The sequence below is a fragment of the Carya illinoinensis genome, chromosome 11, assembly GCF_018687715.1.
Source record: "Carya illinoinensis cultivar Pawnee chromosome 11, C.illinoinensisPawnee_v1, whole genome shotgun sequence".
In the NCBI taxonomy this organism is placed as follows: domain Eukaryota; kingdom Viridiplantae; phylum Streptophyta; class Magnoliopsida; order Fagales; family Juglandaceae; genus Carya; species Carya illinoinensis.
The window spans coordinates 36,876,054-36,895,682 of NC_056762.1; the positions used below are offsets into that span (position 1 = coordinate 36,876,054).

Below are 19,629 nucleotides of genomic sequence, written 5' to 3' on the forward strand. Positions count from 1 at the left end.
GGGAACATCTGTGCCGTGCAGTTTAGAATCGGGCTGCTAATTCGGGATGTCGCTGCGAGGTCCACTCTTCGATTCGTCATCTATTTCTAATTCAAGTAACAAATACCAAGAAAATTACACGTACGCCCCAATTTATTCATGAAATAGACATTTATTATGTGCGGTAAGACGTGAGCAGATAGTTTTAAATAAAAGTTGAAAGTTAAATAAAATATTGTTAGAATATTATTTTAGAATTTGAAAAAATTAAATTAGGATTTGAAAATGTAGAATTGTATATTAATTTTTGTATGTAAATTTGATAAAATTGTAATGATAAAATGAGATGAGATAAAAAAACATTTTGTGAATTCAAAGCTTTTCTTACATTCTAAAACTTATGTCTTTAAAATTGAAACTCTTGATAATTTGGTATTCAAAGTAAAATTCAAATAATAATTTGTAGGTAAAAGGTGTAATCTCTGTGTGTATTTTTGGTAAATTACACGTAAAAAAAAAAAAAATATTCGATACCAGGAGACTTGACCAATTAAGTTGAGTGATGCATGCTTGTATATATCGACGCAATAGTCATTGGCTATGTTATGTGTATTAAACTCCAATCAACAATAAATATGCGTGGTAGGTCCACGCAGGCAACAATAAATGTTATAAAAAAATATGAAAAAAAAAACCATTTGGCTTTTTTGGGACCTATCCTCGGCTACACCCTCGGTGGATATAGCATTATTCTTCCATGATACCCATAAAAGAAAATTAAAAAAATACATAAATTAAACCATTTCATGATCATTAATACCAGCTACAAATAACAATTTCTTATAAATCACTTGTGAAAGAAATTATAACCATTTCATAATCATGCATGGCATGCAGAAACCCATATTTCGGGGAGAGCCAACTGTAAATATTCCTATATTTGTAGGTGCCGGTTCTAAATCTTCGGCATCCTTTATTCCAGCAATGACAAAACCATCTTTCATCTTGCTGCCATGCTCAAATGGTGCTAACTAAATCGGTACAAAGAACTTGAGGCCGTGATGAGAAATTAAACCAAAACCACCAAACTCCTCAATACTTTCGTTTATGTCCAAATACTCTCCTCAGCTGCTACGTTAAAACCACCTAAAACAAACACAATCTTAAGCGTTACTGCCTACTGGCCACTAGCTACTCTGCTCATGCCAATAAATATCTCTCTCTTCACTCCAATTATTTGCAATATTCACCTCTGTATTTCTCTCTTTTTAGCAGCTGATCATAACCATGGCTAATTTGCAAGGAGGAAACGAGACTGCCGTTCTCTGCTGGCGCTTTGCATTGGTTCTTGTCATTGTCATGTTCTTCGCTCCTACTGCTAGTGTTGCTAAGAAAACGAAGATCGATAGCTTGAAAATGAACGTGATTGATCGGTGCTGGAGATGGAACCCGGATTGGAGAAGGAACAGGCCGCAACTTGCGACATGCTCAGTGGGTTATGCAGGGAAGATGACTAATAATATTGGGAAGGGCCTCACAAGATACGTGGTAACTGATCCGAGCGACAACCCGTTGAAGCCCAAGCCGGGGACCCTAAGATATGGAGTAACCATGATCAGAGGGAAAAAATGGATCACATTCCGAAGGAACATGCGCATCCAACTTGAAAAACCACTTCTCATTGGTAGTTTCACAGCCATTGATGGTCGAGGTGTTGAAGTTCACATTGCGGGTAAGGCATGCTTGATGATCTATAAGGTACGTACGCAGGAAGTTTATCCCTTTATTTCAGGATTTCGTCTAATAGTTTATTACATTTTAGCTTTTTGAAGCTGAGGTGTGTGCTAGATCACTTTGGGGGCTAATAATATATAATGAAATGAGTTGAAATTTGGATTCGAATTCAGAACTCTTTATTAATATAATGTTAAAAGTATTATTGAAGAGGGATAGATAAGTAAAGCTATCAAAAGGGAGAGCTACTGTCATATTATTAGTATTATGATCTTTTAACGTTGATCATCATCAATCAGGCAAGCAACATAATCATTCATGGCCTTCGGATCCACCATTGCCGGTCCCAAGCACCAAGCTCAGTGATGGGTCCAGACTCAAAGGTATTGCCAATAGGTCCGGTGGATGGAGATGCAATCAGATTGGTTACAGCATCAAAGGTGTGGCTAGACCATAACACACTGTATGCGTGCGAGGACGGTCTCCTGGATGTGACACGAGGTTCCACAGATATAACAATCTCCAATAACTGGTTCAGAGACCAGGACAAGGTCGTGCTTCTTGGGCACGATGATGGGTACTTGCGGGACAAGAACATGAAGGTTACTCTTGTCTACAACCATTTTGGACCTAATTGCAACCAACGGATGCCAAGGTACCGAGCTACGAATGCATATTATTTTAATTTACTCGATCTAAAATACCAATTATATATCAATATTCTCATATATATTTTGGAAGTGACGGACGTAAAAATTACCAGCTAGCTAGCTAGCGCGCAGCTTATTTACAAGATAAAACTTTGCATGCATGCATATATGCAGGATCCGCCATGGATATGCACATGTGGTGAACAACTTTTACCAGGGATGGATGCAGTACGCCATTGGGGGAAGCACGAATCCGAGCGTCAAGAGTCAAGCCAACCTTTTTATTGCACCAAAAGCTGGGAACAAGGAGGTAATTAATTTCAATGCATCCTAGGAAATAAGAATGAATATGTGTATATATATATAAATAGAAATTATGTATATTGGTAGCAAATATTTAAAATAGAACACAGTTTTATAATCATTAAGAAATATATATAATATATATTATACTATATATATATCATCCACTGTGATAAGATGATGTTGTCTATCAACATTATATTTATATAAAAAAAAGAAAAAAGAAAAAGAAATCATCAGCTCATTATATTAATGAACTGATCATCAATTACTCCGTCCACGTTATACGTAAAGCTAGCCAGCAGTAGTACTCATGCATGCAACGGCAATTAATTGAATTGTTGAAACAGGTGACGTGGAGAAATGGCTGCGGGCAGGGGGAAAACGCAGGATCCTGCAAATTCTACTCAGTGGCGGATGCTTTTGAAAATGGAGCTTCTTTCGATCAATCGCGTGGTGGCGGGGCACGCCCGCTCTATAACCGAGAACAAGTTTTCCCAGTCGCAGATTCCAGATCTGTGAGGTCTTTGACAAAATCATCTGGTGCTTTGCGATGTACCCGACGCTCTAGATGCTGACTCCATCTATTTTATATACATATATATATGAGAATTACTTTGATCTATACAAATATATTACACAATAAAGTCTATATATCTACGTATCTTAATGTGATATATCATATTATAATTTTTTTTTTTATTATAAAAAAGATTTGATAGATAGATCACATTAAACAATATTAATATATAGACTTTATTGTATAATATTTTTCTATAGACGTAACACTTCTCTGTATGTATATATATGTGTGCAACTTGAAGGCTGAAAAAACTATATCAAACTATATAATTTGTATGATTTGACAATATTATTTATATACAATATTATGTCAATATTGTTGACTTGGCATGCCGGGGATGGTTTCCCCCCCCCTTTTTTTCCTTATTTGTAATATTTGTTGAATGCAAATTAAAATAATATATAGTACTTAAAATTTATATCAAATGATTTATCTAAATGAGATAATATATCTTTCAATATCTTTTGGATCTAAATAGTGACAAAAATTTTAAAGGGTCCATCGTATATATATTTTGGAAGTTTTACATAAGACCTCCTCCAAAGAATAGTGCCACTTTGTGACATGGATAAGATTAGGAGAATTATGATCTGTTTAGCAGTACAACTGTTTTAAAATATTTTTAATATTTTATTTCTAAATATTATTTAAATATAAAATATTTTTAATTTGAAATATTTAATTTTTTCATGTAATCATTACAATTTGTCCAAACTCTCAAACAAAATATAAAAAATAATTTTATTTTATTTTTAATTTCAAAACAAAAATTATATTCAAACAATATCTTTAACTTTATAATCTTTTTATTTATCTTTTTTTATTATTTCTTAAAATTTAATAAAATATTTTAATTTAAACTATTTTATTATTATTTATAAATATATTGAAATATTTTAAATATTCAAACCAGTTAAAAAATCAAAATGCTGGAGAGTACTGGAGAACCTAAATATGAAAGACTTCTATGAAAGAATTTAAAAAAAAAGAAGTGAGAAATGATATTTGCAGTTGTGACTATACAAATGTCATGTAATTATTTAAAAAAATTAAATAAATATGTGATTTATATAAAAAAAATTAATTTTTTAATAATAAATTTTATTTTATTTTTTTAAATAATTAGATGATACTTACTTACTCCGTAATTGTACGTGATATTATTAAAAAAATGAAATAATAGTTGTAAATTCTGTAATGAGTAAACAATCTTCCACCAAAACAAAGATGACACGTAAGTCTCGACCGGAATCAAATTCTCATCATGCTGGAACAAAATTACACTATTTAAGAAAGAGCAATGTTACATACAATCGTAGAATTATAAACGTCGTGCAATCGTTTTAAAAAAGAGTGAGGTCTACGATTAAAAAGTTAATTTTTTTTTATATAGGTCTCATATTAATTTATTTTTTTTAAAACGACTGCATACCGATTACATAATTACGACTGTAAATATATTTCTCTTTAAGGGCTAGGAAATTTTATTTTAAAACCTATCCACACCTTTTTAGCAATTAATAGCCCATTATGATTTCAGTCTATTAAATATACGTTCAATTATAGATCACCACGTGTAAATTTATAACTCAATACTTACGATTTATAAAAACGTTAAAATGCACATATTGATTTTACAATTATTTATTTATTTATTTATTTATACATCATTATAAATGGCCCCAACTTGACCTACCGTAGGGCCGATGTATGTAGAGGCGTCAATGGGCTCTAGTCTTTACCATAAACTAATAAATTTCATAGGGTAATGATGAACTAATAATATAGACTTGGTTTGTTATGTGATTTAGCTTATATTTGTAAGATATCTTCATGTATCATTATTATGTGCAATGATATACTTATAATTATTTTATAATTAATTAATGCAATCGTCGCTTCATTAAAATCATCTTAACTTTATATACTTATCCTTAATTTGAAATAAGTTTATAAATTTAGCATTTTGGTATGTTTAAGGCTCTCTCAGTGCCATAATTTTAAAAATTGTTTTAGATACATAGAGATTTAGAAATATAAATTTATTAAATGATATGATTTGATATATTATGTTTATTGTAAAATTATTTTTATTATAAAATAAATATAATATATTATATTATAAAATATTAATTTATAAATTTATTTTTATAAAATCGGACGATTACATGCTATTTGATTTTCACTAAAATTCTTAACATAATTAAAAAAGAGAAACAAACAAAGTACCATCAATCGAGTGCCACAGAGAGACAGAGAGAGAGAGAGAGAGAGAGAGAGAGAGAGGGAGGGGAGAAGAGGAGGAAAGAGGCTCACTGTCCTAACTCCTAAGTAATAGCAATCTGATAAGGACATCTAGTACTTTCGGTAGGGCAGCACAATGTCCCTCCAATGCCAAAGTCTTTCGGACTCTTTCCATTCTTATGGTCAGAGATACTGGACCCTACCCTTCTCCCCAAAGACTTTGAATACAAAAAAGAAAGCAAAAGCTCTTTGCTCTTTACTTGTTCACATTAACACAGTTCACACACACACACACACCCATGACAAACCCCTTTAATTCAAAAGCTATTTCAAATCATTTTTTTCCTCCCCCAACCTCCCCCTCCTTGTCCTTTTCTCTATTTTTTTCCACCTCCTGCATTTTCCTGTCAAAACCCTAGGTTTCATTTCAAAACAGGGTTGTCATTATTGCCGTTGTGTTTAGTCATGATCCAGGACCTGCCAGCTTCTTGGACACAAGTGTCTGTAGCTCTGTGAGCTGGTTATTTTTCTACATTTCTTATGAATAAGTCCTGTTTTAGGTTTCTGGGGTGCAACTCCTTCAGCTTTCAACATCATTTCTCTCTGTTTGTTGTGGGTAAAGATCGAAAATTTTGTTGTTGGATTTTCCCCATTCAAAGAAAAACCCTTGTAAAACCCTCTGCTTTGAGATCTCTATTTATGCCCAATTTTTTGTTGTAATTTAGGAATCTCTGGTTTAGTTAAAGGTTTGTGGTTCAAGGGGTTAAAAGTTGCAATCTTTAGGCACCAAAAATAAATTGTCTGGGTAACAAATCAATCAGTAAATGCATGGACGGGAGAGAAGCAATGGGCTTGTCTGGTGGCTCAGCTTCATATTTCATACATAGAGGTGGAGTCGGTGGTTCTGTGTCCGGGACACAGTCCGGGTTGTTACAAACACCACCTGGCTTGAGAACCGTGTCCAACCCGGGTATTCAGGCTCAGTCCAATGTCCGGGGCAGCTTGAATAGACCAACATTTTCAGTGGAGCCGCCGCATGCGAATTTCACTCATGGTGGCATTAGCATAGGAGTCCCTCCTGGAGTTCCATCCGGTGAGCCTGTAAAGAAGAAAAGAGGGAGGCCCAGGAAATACGGTCCTGATGGTTCAGTCTCTTTGCGGCTGTCTTCTATGTCTGGTACTCCTAATGCTACACCAGGTTCGAACATGCTGACCCCGAAGCGGGCTAGGGGGCGGCCACCTGGGAGCGGGAGGAAGCAGCAACTAGCTACTCTTGGTAATTTTTTCCGTGTTAAATTGGAGTGATATTCATTTTATTATGATATGTTTATTTATACACTCCTTCTACAAATAAGCATTGCCTCCCAGTTATATAAGGCATGGACCTATTTGATTTTTCGGTGTCCCCTTCAAAAAAGAAGTGGAAAAAAAATTGGGTTTTAAGGGGTGATGGTGTAGTTTTGCCTTGAAGTACTTCAAATGTTTCGGTCAACGCGAAATAATTGTGGCACTTAACAAGGTTTTCAAGAAATCCCATGGTATCTTTGTTATTACAGGCATCTTTGAATTTTTTTATTAGCACATGCTGGTTTTGTTTATTTCTGAAATTATCAGTATGAATTGAAAATCGCGAGCAACGTCCTTGATTTCCACATTAACAAATAACACCTAATTAAAAAGAAAATTTCCTAAACATGCCTAGAAGTTATGAGATTGAGGTAACTATTGCTGAAAGAAGAGGTCCTGGTAGTGGCTTCCCTTTCTTGGGAGTCATTATATGACTGAAAGTGGCTTGTAATAGAAAATTTGTTTACAGGCTTTTGGCATGTACATTAAGGTCTGGATTATTTTTCAATATGTTTTGCTTGTTTGCTAGGTGAATGGATGAACAGTTCAGCTGGACAGGCTTTTTCTCCACATGTTATCACCATTGGTGTTGGGGAGGTAGGTTATGTCCCTTACAATTTCTTAGCCATCTAAAATATGAACACACAATGAGTTCTCCAATTTCATTTCCGAGGACCTTAAGACGCTGAGTCCTCTATGTCCACAAGTGTCTGTTCTATTGTCTTGGTTGCTGAGATATATTCCATTTCAACAGAATTTCTTGTACGCACTTGCCTCAGCCCAATATGACTAATACTTATCCCGGTAAATTGGCTCCACAGGCCTGAATGATTCCAGGGATGAAAACAGAAATTGGTTTATAAGCCCTGAAATGGTTGCCTTCTACAACTTGGTAGAGCATTGAAGTTCATGTTCATATTGCTTTTGTATAGATGGTAATAGATTCCAAAGGTCTTCTTGTACATAGATGATAATTGGAAATGGAGGTGATATTATGGTGAATAAAGTATGATCCTTTATTCGACATAAAAGCTGCATAGGTTTGTTCGGAATAGGTGAGGTAGTTACACAAGTATATTGACAGAAATGTAGATTTATCAATAGGATGCCTTAAAAAATAGACAAGGAAGATATATACGAACACGTACATATCGATCTGCTGCAAACGCACATTTACATGTGTTTCTAGTCCTTACTGATAAAAAAAAGTGCGCCAGTCCTGTTTAATGTTCCTTTATTAAACATGTATCTTAGACTCTTAAGTAAAGGCCTGTATGGTGATTCTATTGTTTGGTAGCACCTCACAGTTATTGCTCAGAGGCATGTTAAATCTTATCTTTAGCTATTAGGGTAATTGTCTTATCTTTTTCTTTGCAGGACAGTTTAAGTATTCTTTTTGATCGGTAAGTATTTTTTTCGATTATAAGTATTTCTTTTTTTCAGGACATTGTCGCAAACATATTGTCATTTTCACAACAGAGGCCAAGGGCTGTGTGCATCTTGTCAGGCAGTGGTACAGTTTCTTCAGTAACACTACGGCAACCTGCATCTACTGGTGTCACTGTCACATATGAGGTTGAAGGATTCAACTATATTCTCTCTCTCCCTCTCTCCATATGCACTCACATTCACAGAATTAAGTATTCCATCATGATGTCTTCCCTTCTCCGTCAGACTTTGTTGATATCTTGGATTCTTGAGAATTTTAGTTGAGATTGAGGTATAAAGATTTGGAATGTTCTTTCCTTGCTCAAGGCCATTTCATGCAGCGCCAAATAAGACCTCAAATATTCAGTATAACTTGATTTGTTTACTATTTCCAAGTGCACACTGTTTCCTGCTCTTTTAATTTGTTTTTGTTGATATATAGAATGGTGCTTTTCAAAGTGAATACATTTAGTATATAAATGCTGTAGAATAGGACAGTTATGCTTGATTATTAGCAACAAAAGAGAAATGAGAGCAGCAGTGTATTCATTATCTACTTACTGCAACAGCTTTGGGGTCCAGTCAGAACTAGTGATTATAGGCTAAGAATTGGGGATTATGACTTTGGGTTGTGCACATGTAAGAACTAGTGGTTTAGCTTTCAATGGATGAACTACTTCGTGGTTAAATGAAATAGAGAAGGCCTCAAGCTAGGGGCAGGTTGGTGATAGAAGCAGAATGGTGGGTTCTGAAGTATGGAGCTCATGCTAAAGTGGTATGGATGGTACTGGGAATATGCTGGTAGGTTCGAGTTCAATAATGTCTCCCTCTAGCAGTATTTGGTTATTGTATGGAGAAATTGGGTGTTTGGACATCATGGCTTGTTCCACAAGTCACAGAGATGGTTGCAAGGAGATCCTAGTTCATGATGATGTATAAGATCTCTTATGATTGCTGCTTTTGATGAGCATAGTGAAACTCAGAAACAGAGGTGGTGACATGTCTACAATGGCAGTGGTCATGGTGAATTGTGCTGCTTGTGTTGGACTTGGATTAATTTAGTGAATAAAGAGATAAAAAAAGGCCTTAATTGGTGCGGCTTTGAGATTGAAGGGATTGACATTGGCTGTTGAAACTCAGAGCATGTCAACTTCAAAACAAGAACATGGAATTAGACATACTGGTGAACTGACTGGTGCCATTTATGAAAAGGAGAGGAAGCTAGCATGCTAAGGTTGGATTAGCATTCACCTCAAGCTCAACGTAGGACTATGTGAGGCCTGCACCAACCAATGATGTCTTCAACTATTAAATTTGAGCACGGTGGAGGGCCATTTTCAAAGTAGGTTTATGGTTACGTAATATTGTGCCAACCATTTTCATGGACTTGGGTTATGTATGCAGTCACTTTTCATAGGTTTTGCAGCTTTTGTTTTTTTTACCAATTTTATTATCAGGCTTGTGTCTTTTGCCGCTCTTTTTCTATATATAATTTTTTGAACGAAAATTGTTTTATTTTTCGCTTTCATAGGGCCGTTTCCAGATACTGTGCTTGTCGGGTTCTTACTTGGTTGCTGAAGATGGTGGCCCTCGCAATCGGACAGGTGGTATGAGCGTTTCCCTTTCAAGTCCTGATGGTCACGTTATTGGGGGCGGCATTGCAATGCTTATTGCTGCAAGCCCAGTTCAGGTATTTTTCTGGATTTCCCAGACTTTATCTTTCTTGTCCTGCTATTGATGTCATTTGACGTGCACGCTTGTGGGCTTGTTTGGGAATGAAATTTTTGTGTGGCCCAAAATATGAGTATTCCATGCATAGGCAGGTCTTTGTGAGAGAGAGAGAGAGAGAGGGAGAGAGAGAAGAGATAGAGAGAGGGCATTTAATATGCTTGTTTGGTGGGAACCGGATTGTGTGGTTTAACCGTGGTAAGTCTGGTGTTTTGTCTGTGAATCTGTATGCATGTGGGTTGGTGGAACATTTACAAGTGGCTGGTGGGTGGGCGGGGCTTCATTTGTCTTAGGAGCCTAATACATGCTAAATATGTTGCAGGTGGTAGTGTGCAGTTTTGTATATGGGAGTGCTAAGACCAAGACCAAACTAGTGGCTGGTGCCAAAGCTAATAAGGTTTCTGAAGCTCAGCGCAGCGACAAGTTAGCTACACAAACTAGTGCTTCGCCTACACAAAATTACAGTCCCTCTATGACAAGCATTTGGCCTGTATCACGGCCTCTGGAAATGCGAAACCAGCATACCGGTATTGACTTGACGCGTGGATGAACATTCGTTGCAACAGACACATGGCAAATTTGTATATATGTGTTGTTGTACATGAACTGAATCTGTGAGGGAATTGTAACTTGTTTGCCGGACGGTAGGATGACAGGTTTGTTCTAACATGTTCTGTAACAAAGCCATAATTTCAAGATTTCTCAGGAAACAATCTTACTGATAAGTTGATGATATTTGGAGGATTGGGTGTTAGATTGTTGCGTGGGGGACTCCTAGGGATGTCCACGCTCATATAATTAAATGCAATTTGTACAAATAACCTGATGCATGTTTGACTTGGCAGATGGTAGAAAAATGGATTCTTTCAAGGGAAAAAAAAATGAAGAAAAACATTTTGATGGTGCACATGGTTTATACCCTATACAAGTGTTCCATTCTAGGAGGACCTGCTAAAACACCCCATCTCTCAGATCGACAATGGCCAGTGACAAGGCGTGAAGAAAGCTAAAAAGTGCAACAACTTAAACCTTCGTTAACCATCGCATATGGAGGAAGAAATGCATCACATTCACATTCATACACAAAATTATCCAGTGCAACTTTTAGGAGTCAGTAAAACACAAAAGGCAAGCTCACTGCTCGTATTCAAACGCTTCAAAATTAGGATGCCCCTTCCTCCCATGCCTATGCCCTTGCCCAAGCTATAGCATTATTCAGTCACTCCCAACAGCTTCTGGATGTCACGCTGCATTGATGTTCAACGTCAGAAGAATGACAATAACTTTGATAAAGTAAACAATGATCTCTTGCTAGGGAAGAGCCTCTAGACGGAATAAGCCAACTGAACCTCGAGAATGAAACGAAATTGAAAACCTGTGTTTTACCTCAAGGCTAAGAGGAGCAGTTGTGGGATAATAACGATCGGCAACTTGCCCATCCTTGTCAACCAGAAACTTGGCAAAGTTCCACTGGATATCATCCCCGAATATTCCCCATTTGCCAGACTTCAAGAACTTGTACACTGGAGCAGCATTCGCACCATTCACTTCAATCTAAAACAAGTACCAGAGCTCCTTATGACCTTACAGGAATAGATGCAGGCAAGAGTAGAAAATCATGTAATTTGTTTCCGACTGTTTTACAGTTCAAAGAATTACATAGTTGTTACTGATAGCACAATTTAGATTCAAGCCAAGGCATATAAAATTCATGAAACTTGGGGCTTAAAACAAGTGTAGGAATTGCGCAGTCACTATGTCCGTATCTTTATGCATTTCCCATCTGGATGTAAATGAACTTCTTTCATAAGCATACTAAACGTGTAGTGGCCCACCATTTATTTGATTGGAATAGGAGGGAAGACAAGGAAATTGATGGACAAGGGGTAGGCAAATAGTCTGCCAGTGCATTAGGAACAGCATGCAAATAGGCATTTTCTACCTGTCCCATCAACCACAACCGTTCAAACGAACTTCCGAATTGTACAAGAAAAGAAAAATATTTACTACACTGTAGTAGCCTGATAAATGAGATTCAGAGGTAGCTGTGATTATAAATGCAACAAAATTATACTTTCTCAGATCTACCTTGTCAAAGATAGGAAACTCCGATTTGAAGCGAGTGCAGACAAACTCCGTAATCTGATCATTACTCCCTGGTTCCTCCTCACCAAATTGATTGCATGGAAATGCCAGTACCTCCAAGCCTGCATCAAGCCCCAAGACATTGTACAGAAAACAATAAACAATATTTTGAAAAAAAAAAAAAAGGTCATGATGAGCTCTCAAACTAGTCTTAATGCTTGTATGATGGGAAAGATTGAACTCGTGATCACTGAAGGTATCTTTGACTTCCTGATATTCAACAGGCTGGCTTAAGTGACATATGGAGACATTCAAAATGAACAAGAAAAATTAGCAGAACAAGCTTGATATACATATTGTGAACTTGAATCTGCTCACAATGACAAGGAAGAGATAAGGAAATGGGAACGACATGTATGAAAACTATTTGTAAAATTCAGCCCAACAGTGTGTTTTTCCCCTTTACCGTTTTGAAAATTAAGGGTTGTTGAAATGACTGCCATGAAAGGACATTGCAATTACACGAAGAATCAAAGTGCAAACCTTGATCTTTGAACTTTTCATACAGTTGATTCAACTCTATGTAATTTGAGTTGGTCATGCCACTGCAAGAATCCACAAGTAAACAATGTATAAAAATTTCTCACTCCGAAGTAATGAGATTGAGGATGCTTTGCATACGAAGGAAAAAAATTATGAGTAAGAAGACGAGCCCCTAAATAATAAAATCAGCCTTATCTTTTGATTAAAAAAAATCAGCTAAATTTAACTGTACCACTTTCATATAACATGTTTAGGTTTAAATGAAGCAAATGCAGAATACCATTTGGAAGCAACATTGACGATCAGTAGGACCTTTCCTTTGTAAGTGCGAAGATCAACATCACTTCCCTTAGCATCCTGAAAGTGAGAAGAAACATTAACATACAAATAGCTCTAACATCATGAAATAACAAATAGAATTGATTTCTTCAACAACTTCTTGTTTTGCTCCAATTATTAGAGGGGAAAACAAAATCTACAACAGGAATGAGGCATTTAGCGTGATACACTAGGTACATATGTCCTATATCATTTAACCATAATACGTTGCGCTTAGAGGCTTTACCCGAACGCACAATAATGGAAATAATTTAATAACCATGCTCTATTTGAGCAGAAGGAAACCATCTTAACCTTCTCTCTCTCTCGTCTTCTTTAAGAGTCATATTTTCATCCACTCAGTTGCATCCGTTTCCAACACATTCTATGTAATCCAAAGCACATAACTAGCTCTAAGGATCTTATTATCGAACATGAAGTCTTAAGGTATTGAAGCGCACTCAATGAACCTCGAGTTCCAATTCATCTTAAATTTCAGACGAAATCCGACTTCTCTAATTTACTCTTTGGTGTTCCAAAGCACCAAAACAAGTGAATTTTTGCCTGTACATGAGAAATAATTCTAACAGACAAGATCCGAAAATGCCCCTGAGACAATACATAACACTTGTATAATGTCTCCGAGACCTGTAACACTTCTTTCAGTACTTTCGACTTGAATAATCGACTATTATAAACTGCATGATCCATATGAAGTCCCAAGTCTGGAAAACAGAATACCCATGTAAAGAATGAGCTTTTATTCTAGAGAAACCCAGGTAAAATTATAAAAGCAAAATCTTTGTAAGTCAACTTATCATAAAAGGCCAACGCTTTGATGCAAGAGACGACCTTGATAGTGAATTCGTAGATCGATTGGGGCTCCTTTGTGGGTTGGCTTGCCATCCTATAATCTGGGCGGCAGTAGAAGAGCACAGATGACAATAGAAGCACAGTCGCAGACTCGCAGTAGCAGTGTGAGCCTTGAGGTGGTAGAAATTAGAATGAGACGCAGTATTGTGCTTTTTGACTTTTCAAGCGATGATCTTACACTTGCGAATATTTTTCTCTCCTTTTCTTTGCTAAAATATAATTTTTATTTACATGATAACATGGACTGACGTTTCAATTATTCATACGTTAAAATTATGAATTTTAAAAAAAATTTAATAAACTAGATCTTCTATAAAAAAAATTACAGAAAAATTATAGAAAAAACGATAGTATTTAAGAAAAAATCATAAAAAAATTTATTTCTATATGTTTCAATTATGTTGAAAGTTATAAAATTTAAATTTTAAAAAATTTATTAATAAAAGAAATCTTATAATTAAAATTATAAAGACACTACTCAAATTATAAACCCATTTATCATTATTCTAATCATATAATTTTTGTTTTTTACAATGTTTTTTTTTACCCTCTAGAATCTTATTTTTAAAATAAAATAAAATAAAAATACCGAACGCACTGGCGCATGCGTACTCAAACTTGCAAGTTGCACGCCTTGAATAAAAAAACAAATCGTAATTTATAAATTAAAAGAACAAATCTACCGAAGATACGAAGAGACAAGCTTATCCAATATTAAAGACACGAAGAGACAAGCTTATCCAATACTTCCAGGGTTGCATCAGCTACCGAAGATACCGAGGAATCCTACCAAATTTATTTTTAAAAGTTTTTTTGTTTATTATTTTAAAAAAAAATACACTTCTTTAATTATTAAATTAAAAAAAAAAAAAATCTCGAGGTCCAGTATCGAAACCTATAGCATTTTCCATACTTCAAACTTGTACTAGTATAACAGTGCATCCACCACCGATAACACCGCCACTCTGTGGTGGATTTTCTCCAAAAGGGGCCTCCACCCCTCAAGCGATGACTCCGACCGTCACCCAAAGGTCAGAGCCCCCTTCCCGACCAACCACTTGGTGGTAGGGTGATCGATATCCACCATAAGAAGGTTGAATCACAATGTAATGTCCGTCGAGGTGGCCTGGCCAAAAACCATGGCTTGTTTTCTTTCTTTCGTTCTTTTTGATGTAGTTTCCTTAACCCAGAAAAACAGGTTACAAAAGCGTACATACTTTACATCACTCCAATCTTAGACATCGCTCAATCAGTTGAATTGACGTGTTATAGAAGAATGCAACTGCCTATTAGGCTTCAACATGCTCTGATTTATATCACTAGGACTGTGTCTACTTCAGTAAAATCTCATTTACAGAACAAGCCATGGCCTCATTTTTTCTATGGCAGATACGGCTTTTTATTTATACATAAACAAAAACAACTTTAGCAAATATCCAGTAGTAAGGAGAGAGACATGGTCACATAAGGAAAGATTCACATTATGCTGTTTATTCATAGCAGTAAAAGCGTTTATCTACTAAGAGTTGAGGAAGCAGTTCGTAGCACTCAAGCAGTCCCCAACAGCTTCTTTATATCTTTCTGCAAAAAAGGCAAGAGGAACCAAAATTTCAAAAATCTAAACCAGATGAGCCATTTAGTAGAATGAAAATGAATGTACTGCCACGGATTGGCTTTACCTCAATGCTGAGAGGGGAAGTTGTGGGGGCATAACGGTCAACAACATTCCCATCTTTATCGACCAGGAATTTTGAAAAATTCCACTTGATATTGTCTCCAAATAGGCCACCTTTGCTAGACTTCAAGAACTTGTACAACGGAGCAGCTTCTTTACCATTCACATCCACCTTACAGTGCATGAAATAAAGTTTCATCAGGCATTACTCCAACAAAGATTAGGGAAAAAAGGCATAAACCCAAGAAGCAAATGAATAAATTGAATCTGTCTCACACAATCGAATCTGTCTCACACAATCATACAATGATTCCTAATACAACTGCTACCTTCAAATTTTCAATCTCTCATGTCTACCCACAAATGCACAGGACATAATGTAAGATTTGCATTGATTTTGTCCGCCCCAACCGACCTTTCAGTAACCAATACCAGCTTTTAGGATTTTAATTATCTTAAGGAGCCAGTCATTAACATGAAAGCTCGCTAACCCATAATAGTTTGTCCTCGACCAGATCTAGAACTGTCCTCAACAGTTTGCCTACCAAACTTCCTAAAAGGCTGACTAATATAAAATCTCATCCTGATTAAGCAATCTGGCTACATATTCGCTTATATGACTCAGGTTTAGCATGTTGCAGGATATAGAAAGGGCATAAGGAGCCAATGGATGACATTATCCAACAACTGCCATACAACAGATTCAGAATGACAATAGAGATCTAAAGAATTTTTGTATAACAAAAAGAATATCCAAAGATTAGAAGGAACACATGCAATAAATTCTTAGCAAGTGAAATAAAAATCCTAAATTAATGGCCCGAACTCTTTCCCAAGCTCATTGGCAAAATTTAATGGTCACCCCGAAAGAACCTACTTATCTGTTGAAGTTTCAGAAATTATTCTGTCTGCATCCTGTTCCTTTACATTTAATCGTTTTAAACTAAAAGGCTGTATGTCAAATTAATGCAGCTATATTTAGCTCCTTTATATATAGTTATCCAGAGGACCAGAATCAAAGATAAGCAAAGTGTCTAGAGCTACTTTAAGTTTGAGTCTCAAGGGTATAAATAGGTAAACATGGAATTTTTTATTTAGGTCCTACCTTATCAAATATAGGGTACTCAGCCTTGAAACGAGTGCAAGCAAACTCTAAGATCTGTTCATTGTTCCCTGGCTCCTGAGCTCCAAACTGATTGCATGGGAATGCCAAAATCTCAAATCCTGAACCAGGGCAGAAGCAATTTTGCGCAAGCAACCAAAATAAAAAGTGAGAAGAGGAAAAATCACATCTAGATACGCAAAACATGATTCCAGAGCAAGAGTTCAAGAAGTTTTTTTTTTTTTCCCTTTTTCTATTCTTGTATATTAGGATGGGTGTAATATTACGCTGAAGGAAAATTTCATAAAAAACAATTGGATTAATCAAAACAAATGAGAATAAAGAGGACAAAATAAAAGCAAACCTTGATCTTTGTATTTCCCGTACAACTGACTCAGCTCAGTATAGTTAGAATTAGTCAAGCCACTGCATCAAAAGTGAACGTTAAAACTAGATCATCAAGTATTGCAGCTAAATAACAAGGAGAGAGAGAGAGAGAGAGAGAGAGAGGTTTTGTTTTGTGGGGGGGGGGGGGGGGGGGGGGGGGGGGGTATTTTGGGGCTAGAGCCACTATCTTTCAAAGGTGGTTCATCACAGCTCCTCGCTTGAGAACTAAAGATTTAGGTCCTCTTTTGTAACTAATTCTGGTTTAAGAAAAGTATTGGTTCTGGTTTAAGAAAAGTATTGCTGCATCCTGTTGGAATTTGAATATTTCGAAGTGAAAATACATGTGCATATACATATAGATATATATATATATATATCGATTCCTTTGAAAATCGTGTTGTGCTATGAGGATGTTGAGGAGCATAATTCACATACTGCCTGATTTTATTCAAACCCGGATGTTATTCATCCAATGTTTAGTCTCCAAACAGAATCAAGCCAACTTTCCACACTTGATCAGACAGAGGCACTAACAGGTATAAAAAGAAAAAGAAATACGAAAAGCTAAAGCATACCATTGGGATGCGACATTGACGATCAAGAGGGTCTTCCCCTTATACTGGCCGAGATCAACATCGTTTCCCTTAGCATCCTGCAAGCACGGAAGCAGACTGTGACGAAACGGAGTTGGGGCATGGCAAATTATGAATATACATTATATTCCCCTTAGACACAAACTGATCTCAAGAAAGATAACCACGCCGAGACAAACTTGACTATTCCTTAGGAGTTAGGATGCTAAGTCTCCTAACTTAAAGAATAAAGATACAGCCATCAGTACTCAGTCTTGCACTTATGAAGAAAAGGTATACATTCTAGTGACTAGTCCGACGCCTATGACATTTAGTTGCAACATCTAAAGAAACTATCACAATTACCAAGCAAACACATGCGAACCCAAAGGAAACCCTACCTAAAATCACAGCTTTTTGGTTGTACCTTTGATTATTATTTTCATATCGTTTTTCTCAGCATCCAAACAAACGGTTACTTCGGCAGTAAAGCACTAACTAAATTTCATTATCAATATCATTCATTTTCCCACCACTCAAGCAGCTTACTGTTGAATGAACGTATAGAATCGAAACCTTTTCTTGCCAAAACGAAATATACCAACCAAATAAAAACAAAACCCATAGAAGAAGGCAAAGCATATCTCCGAAGTTGACAAAGGAAATAACTTCCAAACCCCACCCCCCTCAAAAAAAAAAAAAACAGAGAAACTAACCTTGACGGTGAAATCATGGACTGTGCTTTTCGAGGATTGGCTAGCCATTGCACGAACCGATTGCAAATCACACAACACTGGCCCCAATAAACCGGTCTTGATTGGCGGAGATAACAAAGAAACTAACGAAACCTGCGAGGAGAACAAAAAGGCTTGCCTTTTATGGGATAAGATCTGCCTTGACAAGAGAAAGGACGATACGGGTCCCAAGGAATGAATTCTACGGAGGAGAACGTGAGTCGTGGACCGGAGCATCGAGCTATAAAACTTGGTGCGTGGCTACGGTCAACGTGGCGGGTTATAAAGAAAGATTTGTGGTTCAACCGGATACACGTGGAGGGATGTGAACGTGTAAACGTGTGGAAGTTGTGACAAGTATTCGCCTGTTGGGATTGTGTTGGTGCGAGCTAGATGGACGGCTACGATCATTGCTTCAATTGGAAACTGGACTTTTTAGACTGTGTGTGCTATCTTTAATACTTCTCGACTATTTTCATTACTATTTATTACTTAATTATTATTATTTTTTTATTTTTATTACTATTTCTTATTTTTTATTTACTTTTTATTATTATTTATTATTTTATTATTATTTTTTACTTACTTTTTACTATTATTCTTTTTCTATCAATAATAGGCGCTGTGATTTGGAGAAACCTTTTTTTTTTTTTAGTTTTTTTTTAACAAGCTACCTTTATTAAATAAAACATTCTAAATACAGTCAATATAATAATTATACATACAAGCTAGATACATTAGGAGGGGTTTTTTTCAATGTGAAAATCAAGAAGATAAGGAAGAATTAAGTTGAGAGGAATGCTTTCATACACTTATTTGGAATCGGTCCATTACGTGATAGAATGCAAGCATTAATTTAGATTTCGATGTATTTTCTTGATTTGCTAACTTTTAAAGGATTGAAGCATATTTTTTATGTCACTGACTATTGGTTGGATCGTCTAATCAAATGTGCTATCAGGATTATTGAATGCTTGTAGAATCACTAGAGTGTCTCCAATAACAACAATCTTGTTTGCTTGATTTTTCTGAGCATTTGATAGGTTAATAAGCATTACAGTGGCCTCTCCCAATTCGGATTTCGGCTTTTTAGATGTTTTGTAACGACAAATAATGGTGTGATTTGAAAACGTTAATGGTGTGAAATGTGGCATGACTTTAGGTGAACATATATAGTCAAAAAATTATGGATGGCATGAGCCACCCGATATGACCTTAGGTGTTTCGTTTTTCTTTTAACACGACTTTAGGTGTTAATTGACGTAATAAAATTCGTTATATTTTTAAACAATGAATGGGGGATGTTGACTGATCGGAATAAGGTGTAGAAAAAAAATAATTTTT

At 36.0% G+C, this 19,629-nt stretch overlaps 4 protein-coding genes across 4 annotated transcripts; 2 read left to right on the plus strand and 2 right to left on the minus strand.

Moving 5' to 3' along the window:
• The first annotated feature begins 1 nt into the window (after position 1).
• Positions 2 to 3,613, plus strand: LOC122280406 (probable pectate lyase 4). The gene is made up of 4 exons (XM_043091294.1): positions 2 to 1,737; positions 2,013 to 2,368; positions 2,538 to 2,673; positions 3,017 to 3,613. Exons 1-4 carry the CDS (start codon positions 1,267 to 1,269, stop codon positions 3,242 to 3,244), a joined length of 1,191 nt encoding a protein of 396 aa, XP_042947228.1. The 5' UTR covers positions 2 to 1,266; the 3' UTR covers positions 3,245 to 3,613.
• A 2,119-nt stretch (positions 3,614 to 5,732) lies between these two features.
• Positions 5,733 to 10,731, plus strand: LOC122280858 (AT-hook motif nuclear-localized protein 5-like). The gene is made up of 5 exons (XM_043091924.1): positions 5,733 to 6,769; positions 7,370 to 7,437; positions 8,284 to 8,415; positions 9,800 to 9,958; positions 10,319 to 10,731. The coding sequence occupies exons 1-5, from the start codon at positions 6,322 to 6,324 to the stop codon at positions 10,544 to 10,546; spliced, it is 1,035 nt and encodes a 344-aa protein (XP_042947858.1). The 5' UTR covers positions 5,733 to 6,321; the 3' UTR covers positions 10,547 to 10,731.
• A 279-nt stretch (positions 10,732 to 11,010) lies between these two features.
• Positions 11,011 to 13,976, minus strand: LOC122280859 (probable glutathione peroxidase 8). The gene is made up of 6 exons (XM_043091925.1): positions 13,795 to 13,976; positions 12,905 to 12,981; positions 12,625 to 12,686; positions 12,085 to 12,203; positions 11,383 to 11,550; positions 11,011 to 11,243 (listed from the first exon to the last, which is right to left on the minus strand). Exons 1-6 carry the CDS (start codon positions 13,846 to 13,848, stop codon positions 11,208 to 11,210), a joined length of 516 nt encoding a protein of 171 aa, XP_042947859.1. The 5' UTR covers positions 13,849 to 13,976; the 3' UTR covers positions 11,011 to 11,207.
• A 1,128-nt stretch (positions 13,977 to 15,104) lies between these two features.
• Positions 15,105 to 18,537, minus strand: LOC122280860 (probable phospholipid hydroperoxide glutathione peroxidase). Its single transcript, XM_043091926.1, has 6 exons — positions 18,268 to 18,537; positions 17,555 to 17,631; positions 16,957 to 17,018; positions 16,596 to 16,714; positions 15,495 to 15,662; positions 15,105 to 15,396 (listed from the first exon to the last, which is right to left on the minus strand). The coding sequence occupies exons 1-6, from the start codon at positions 18,520 to 18,522 to the stop codon at positions 15,364 to 15,366; spliced, it is 714 nt and encodes a 237-aa protein (XP_042947860.1). The 5' UTR covers positions 18,523 to 18,537; the 3' UTR covers positions 15,105 to 15,363.
• Positions 18,538 to 19,629: the final 1,092 nt, after the last annotated feature.